At 51.2% G+C, this 7,351-nt stretch overlaps 1 protein-coding gene across 1 annotated transcript in view; it reads right to left on the bottom strand.

The window, feature by feature from the left end:
* The window catches only part of cldn19 (claudin 19), a 14,664-nt gene extending 11,239 nt beyond the window's left edge, over window positions 1-3,425 (bottom strand). Inside the window, exon 1 of the mRNA XM_084440579.1 lies at window positions 2,465-3,425. Coding sequence (XP_084296705.1) covers window positions 2,465-2,687 — 223 coding nt within the window. The 5' untranslated portion in view covers window positions 2,688-3,425. The remainder of the gene's footprint in view (window positions 1-2,464) is intronic.
* Between the last annotated feature and the right edge of the window lie 3,926 nt (window positions 3,426-7,351).

Below are 7,351 nucleotides of genomic sequence, written 5' to 3' on the forward strand. Positions count from 1 at the left end.
AGAGTCCAGAGGCCTGTACTACAGACAACTAACTCCAGAGAGTCCAGAGGCTGTACTACAGACACCAGAGAGTCCAGAGGCCTGTACCTCAGACAACTAACACCAGACCAGAGAGTCCAGAGGCCTGTACTACAGACAACTAACACCAGAGTCCAGAGGCTGTACTACAGACACCAGAGAGTCCAGAGGCCTGTACCACAGACAACTAACACCAGACCAGAGAGTCCAGAGGCCTGTACCTCAGCAGACAACTAACTCCAGACTCCATAACTGCAGGGGTAGAACTGTCCTTTCAGCCCCAGTGTCCAGCCCCTCCCTGTCTCTGTCCCGCCCCTCCCTGTCTCTGTCCAGCCCCTCCCTGTCTCTGTCCAGCGCCTGCATGTCTCTGTCCAGCGCCTGCATGTCTCTGTCCAGCCCCTCCCTGTCTCTGTCCAGCCCCTCCCTGTCTCTGTCCAGCCCCCGCATGTCTCTGTCCATCCCCTGCTGTCTCTGTCCAGCCCTCTTTGTGATCAGCTCCCCTCGTATCACCAGAAACCACACAGATGATGACCTACAGGCGCGTGTTTGGACAGAACCGGTGAAGCAGCCTGAGACAGAGTGGGTGTTTCCCCCACGGTGTCTGGCTGCCTCAGTCCAGCCCCACACAGTCGGGCGAGCAATCAGGCCTCATGACTCGCTCCCACGGCGCTGTGTAGCCAGGGAGAAGAGACGGGGCGGCGGTGTCCCACCTGCGGGTGCTGATCCACACCATGGGGGGGGGGGGGGGGGCAGGGGGGGGCAGAGGCCCACCGGATAGAACCGCACTGTCAGAACAACGGACAGGAGGCCAGGGAACCCGCTGGTCCAGCACCCCGTCAGAGCGCTTAGCCGCCACCTGAGAGAACCCCTGTACCGTTCGCGGAGGAACGCCGAGCGAGGTTTGGCCGCACGGTTCAGTTTGCTCGGCGTTTTAATGGCGGCGGGAACTCAGCTGTTCTCCTTAGAGAGTCATACAACGCCCGGTGTGCTCAGGACGGGCCGACGCGCTGGCGGCCCACTGTGCGTCGCCTGTGAGCCCGAGGCGGAGGAACGTTCACCTTTCAGTGTCTTTAGTGGCGCTTTCCCTGCGTTTTGTTCGCCGGTCGCCCGATTCTGTCTTCTACGTTCACTGGGTGTGTCGGTCGCCCAGAGAGAAACAATGCATGTGTGTGTGGAAGACAGAGTGCATTCTGGGAATATCTCTGGTGTTTGGCACAACACTGGGCTTTTCTTCTCCTAACAACCCCTATTCATCAACAGGGGACAATACGGCTGTTCTTACTAGCGCATGAGCACGCCCGACCCAGCACCAGCACCAGCACCAGCACCAACCCTAACCCTAACCCTAACACTAACCCTAACCCTAACCCTAACCCTGTTCTTACTAGCGCATGAGCACGCCCGACCCAGCACCAGCACCAGCACTAACCCTAACCCTAACCCTAACCCTAACCCTAACCCTGTTCTTACTAGCGCATGAGCACGCCCGACCCAGCACCAGCACCAGCACTAACCCTAACCCTAACCCTAACCCTAACCCTGTTCTTACTAGCGCATGAGCACGCCCGACCCAGCACCAGCAGAGGAAGACACAGAAAATGTTTTGATATAACGAACTGATGTGTCCGTCAAAATGTTTGCAAAGCGCATTGTGCAACAGGGGCATCAGTGCTTATTAGCAAACCACAATGAAAAACAGAAAACTCGTAGGCCTAGCAACATAATTATTAAACTAAATTATTGTCATTACAAATCCGAATGAGATCATTTCGACAAAGAATAGCCGACAGGATTCATATAATCTGACTGTCATTAATTATGAGTCAGTAGGTCTCACTAAACAGATTAGAGATGACAGGAGCCTCATATTCAGAGCTAATTTATGTCTGAACCCTGCATTCCTCTCTCTCTCTCTCTCTCTCTCTCTCTCTCTCCTTTTCCCTTCCCATCTCACCCCTCTCTCTCTCTCTCTCTCCCTCTCTCTCTCTCTCTCTCTCTCTCTCTCTGTTGTCTGTGAGTCATAGAAGGCGTTAAATAAGCCATGCTAACAGCAGCAGTTTGAATCTGACAGATTGATGTCTGATTTTAATGTGCCCCAGACAGAGGGGGTTGTGGGATTGTTTTGTCAGTAGTTTTTCCATTCAGCTTGTGATTCCTACCATAGAGTCAGTTTAATGGATACTAACATCAATGTGGGAGTGTGGAGATGAATGAAAGGCCAAATACAGTAGTTGACCCACTCAACAACAACAAAAATCTCACATCCCACGCAGCACAAAACTACCTCAACTTGATCTCAGAACGCCATGGGACCACTTCAACAACGAAGCAGTCGATGCAGAGAGTACAAGGCTCAATCAATAACATGATACAGATATGAAAGTCAGAGAAAAAGACAGAGACAGAGGGGGGGGGTGGGGGTGGGGGGGGGTCCTCTCCTACTCACCGTCCAGAGAGAGCATGGAGTCAAACACCTTGCACTGGACCTGTCCCGTACTCTGGGACGCACAGCTCATCCACAGACCCTCGTACAACCCCACGGCCGTGATGATGGCGTCGCCCGCGTACGACGACTGCTTCCACTGGGGCATGGCCGTGGTGGAGATGATGCCAATCCAACCGCCCAGCGCCAAGAAGTACCCCAGGAGCTGGAAACCTGAGTTTGCCATCCTTACTGCTCTGTCTCACTCGTTCTTTTCTCTCTCTAGCTCTCTGTCTCTTCTCAGTTCACTTGCCTGGTCCCTGTCTGCCTGTATGTTGGAGCTGGGATAGAATCCTCTTGTTGTCAGTCGTGTTTGGAAAGGTCCGTCCTCTTCAGAAACACCTGCTGCTCCTTGAGTGAACTGTTTCCACACACACAGATACAGCCTCACAATGGTGAACTGTTTCCACACACACAGATATCGCCTCACAATGGACGCTTTCTGTCTTCCGTTGATGAAACAAGAAACACCGAAGTCCCAAGAAGTCTTCTGTTTCTATCAATATTCTCTCTCTCCTCTCCTCTCTCTCTCTCTTCTTTCTGTTTCTATCAATATTCTCTCTCTCCTCTCCTCTCCTCTCTCTCTCTTCTTTCTGTTTCTATCAATATTCTCTCTCTCCTCTCCTCTCTCTCTCTTCTCTCGTCCTCTCGGCTCACTGGCTGGTCCCTCTGGGCATCTCCCTCACTGTCTTTGTCTTTCCTCTCATCTGAAGGTATCTCCTTGGTGTCTCTCTCTCTCTCTCTCTCTCTCTCTCTCTCTCTCTCTCTCTCTCTCTGGCCCGAGGGTGTAGGCTGTGCCTGGGGCTGGTCTTGACCTGCAGGCTGGGGTTGAGCTGCTGGATCCTGGTTCTCTCTGCTCAAATCGTCAGGCTAGGTCTCTAGATTGCCTCTCACTCTGCATGGTTTCTCCTCTCTCTCTCTCTCTCTCTCTCTCTCTCTCTCTCTCTCTCTCTCTTTCTCCTCTACTCTCTCTCTCTTTCTCCTCTACTCTCTCTCCGTCTGCTGCGAGCTCCGAGGGAACGAGGGATAAGAGAAAAAAAAAAGATGAAAACTTTGCAAACACAAAAAGCCCCTGACAGGCTAGGCACAGAGAGGGTAGGGGGTCAGGCCCTGATTGGGTGGCTCTGTGTCCTAGCCACGCCCACTGGGAGGAGAGAGAGACGCTGGGAGGGAGGAGAGGGATAGGTTTAAGGAAATTGAGGGGGAGAGGGATGGAGAGAGGGAGAGAGAGAGGGGGGGGGAGTGAAAGAAAATCAAAGGGATAATACAGAATGAAGTTCAGAGGTGAAGGCAAAACTGGTCAAGGGGAGCGCCATAAAGATACAACCCAACGCACAGAGAGACCTCAGAGAGACCACAGAGCAACACATTACTCAACTCTGGTTTTTAACTTCTTGTTATTAATGGACAAGTACAGTAAGTAGATATGTGGTGTTGTGTGTGTCCCTCAGACAGCAGATGCTGTGCTGTCCCAAAGCCCCCTCGTCCGCTGGCTGTAAAGAGCAACAAACACGCGTAAATCAGCATTTCAACAATGACGGAGTGAAAAGGACGTGTCAGCCCCAGACAACCACCCCGGAAATTATGGGCTGGCACCAAAGGTCCTCACATCACTATGGAAACCTGAACAATTGAGTTCCCTGGAGTAGGGAAGAGGGAGAGAGAGAGAGAGAGAGAGAGAGAGAGGAGATAGAGAGAGAGAGAGGAGAGAGAGAGGTTACTGCTTACTATATAAGTTTGTTGTGTGTGAGAAGTGCACATTGGTCCATCCGTGCGTGCCTCGGTGTGAGGAGACTCTTTAGTTCTTGTCTCCACCCCTCAGACGACGAGATGTTTCCCAGAGGCATGGTCAGCGTTTCATCCTTGACATGATTCAATTTCCTTCAATCTCCTGCAGTCTAACCTGAGTAATTCTATACTAGCAATTATTAGATTTCTGACTCACGCTAGCTGGGAATCGTCACTGTTTTCTTACATCTGTAAGAGGCATCTCACACCCCCTCCCTACACACACACACACACACGCACACAAAAACTACAAAACACACTTTCTCTCAATCTCTCGAAACACGACACACACGAGCGTGCACGCACACACACACACACACAATCACACACACACACACACACACACACTCAATAGACTCAAGAGGTCATATGGAAAAGCTTGGGATTGGTTGTAGTGCAATGAAGTGAGAGTAATCACTTCAACTTGAACCACAAGACTTACTGAAACACATACACATGCACGCACAATCTTACGCACGTGAAAACAGAGGCACACACACACACACACACACACACACACATCGGCAGGATCTTACACATGCAAACACGCGCACAGACACACACCTCCTCCAGTGTTTACATATGAGTGAGACCCACTGAACTGTGCGGATCTGCTGGTCTCCCCACCTCCTCGTCTGCCTGCTCCTCTCTCCTCCTGATCCTCCCCCATTCCTCCACCCTCTGTTACCCCTCCCTCCCTCTACACTCCTAGCTTCCCCTCCCTCCCTCCCTCCCTCCCTCTCCCTCCCTCCATTTCCCCTCCTTTCTTCTCACTCTCCACCTCTCCCTCCCTCTCCCCTCCTCTACACTCCTCCCTTCCCCTCCACCTCTCCCTCCTCCATTCCTCTCCACCTCTCCCTCCCCTCCTCCCCCTTCATTTCCACTCCTCCCTTCGCCTCTCTCCCTTCATCTCCATCTTTCCTTTCCTCCTTTGCCTCCCCTTCCTCTTCCCCTCTCTTCCTCTCCACCTCTCTCTCCCTTCCTCTCTGTCCCTCTCCACCTCTCTCTCTCTCTCCCTCTCTGTCCCTCTCCACCTCTCTCTCTCTCCCTCTCTGTCCCTCTCCACCTCTCTCTCCCTTCCTCTCTGTCCCTCTCCACCTCTCTCTCCCTTTCTCTCTGTCCCTCTCCACCTCTCTCTCCCTCCCTCTCTGTCCCTCTCCACCTCTCTCTCCCTTCTTTCCCCTAGCCTTCCTCTCCCTCTCCACCTCTCCCTTCTTCTCCCTTCCTCTCCCTCCCACTCCACCTCTCTCTTTCTTTCCCTCCCTCCCTCTCCCACTTCCCTCTCCCCTCCCTCTCCCCCCCACCTGATCTACCATCCTAACACACAACAACAGCAACAACAACAACAACAACAACATATTATGTGAGCTTCCCTGTGATCTAGCCTGTCCCACAGCACCGTATTAGGATCCCCCTCTCTGATATCCATATATAGAGCCTGCCATGACTGATGGGTTTACATCGTTCACCAACCCACATTTCTCCACTCATCTTCTTCTCCGGCCCCCTCCTCCCTTTACCCCCCACCCCTCCCTCTCCCCCCCCCCCTCCCCTCAGTGCTCCTCTACCCTTGACCCTCCAGGGTAGGCTGGTGGCCATGGTAACCAGTGCTCTGTGGTCAGGTTCACGGGTGTCTAATTAGTGGGCTGATGTTCTTGCGGTCAGACCTCAGAGGTCAGCTGAGCGGGGGAATGGGGGGGGCAGAGAGAGAGAGGAAAGAGAGACATGAAAGGAGGTGAAGAATAAAGGGGAAAAAAAACAAACTGAGAGGGCACTGTAACTCCAGTGACTGGTTACTTTTGAATCATAACAACACACTGCCATTGGACGAACTCTGTGCTGCTTTTTGCCATTGGATCATTGAGAGTATGAAAGCTATTGGGCGAACATATAAGAAAACAGTATCATTGGTTGACGAGGTCCCATTTGGCAAGTTCCACAATGATCTCCTTTTAGAACCTTTCAAATAAGTACAGTATTAGTTCTGGTGAAATCAGTTGAATGAGGACAAGACAATCACACATGCAGGAAAGCAGCTAAAGAGGCTAACACAATCACAGGGCTTCACGCACCGTCGCTTCATCAGATTATCCTGTTGTCAGGGTTACTGTGAGGTGCATGTGGACATGTAAACATCATGGGGGGGAGTTACGTAAGATTACCGGCCTGGCCCACCTCACCGGTTCAGTAGCCGCGGGCGTGTCAGATATCCTGTGTGGCGGATTAGCAGAAGTGGATAAAACTCAGTCATGTTGTTGTAGGCTGGGAGTTCCCCTGCCTGCTCTCATCTCATATGGAAAACATTTGGGTTTCTGATGGGGAAATGGTCGTTGTTTTTCTGACACCTTGGACTCACCTCAGCTTCACACGGACTCAGTTCTTCATGTTTCTTACGTGGAACATGGCAGTAATAGTCAGGTTTGGTCTTCATCTGAAGCTCACTTCCTGGGAAACAATATGATGATATTTGTATTGACTGATTCTGTACGTTTCTGTGAGTTTTGGCTGTGGGTTGTGAGTGTTGAACACCTTATTGTGTGATCCCTGTTTGCAGTGGTTATCAGTCATATTGATAAGGAAGCGTTGTGTGGGTATTTACCACTGCATGTGTCTACATTTTATAATCATCTACCGAAGAGTAAGAATAATCATTAAAGTTTGAATAAAACAATGAACTGATCGTCTTTATTTGCAAACAATGGCGACCCTCAGTGCACTCTGGCAGAGATGAGGAGTCCCAATTATTCCGAGCATGCAGGCATTCTGTTACACATGACATTGCATAGCGACCGTAGGAGGCCAGGCAGAATGAGCAAGCAGATGAAGAATTGTTATTCATACTTATCTATGCAGCTGGCGTCTAGCCAAGCTCATAACAATGATGAGATGGCTTTGGCACAAGGCCTCTACAGTTGTCATCATCAGCGATTTTCCATTCAGTTGTGATGACAGACATCCATTTTGTATTGATCAGCTGTGACACTGAGGAGAGAGTCTTATTGGTGATGGGCTCTGAGGCCTATATATGACATCACAGAGTCAAGGTGACGTCTGATTGGTCAT

The sequence above is a fragment of the Borostomias antarcticus genome (assembly GCF_949987555.1).
Source record: "Borostomias antarcticus genome assembly, chromosome: 7".
NCBI lineage: Eukaryota > Metazoa > Chordata > Actinopteri > Stomiiformes > Stomiidae > Borostomias > Borostomias antarcticus.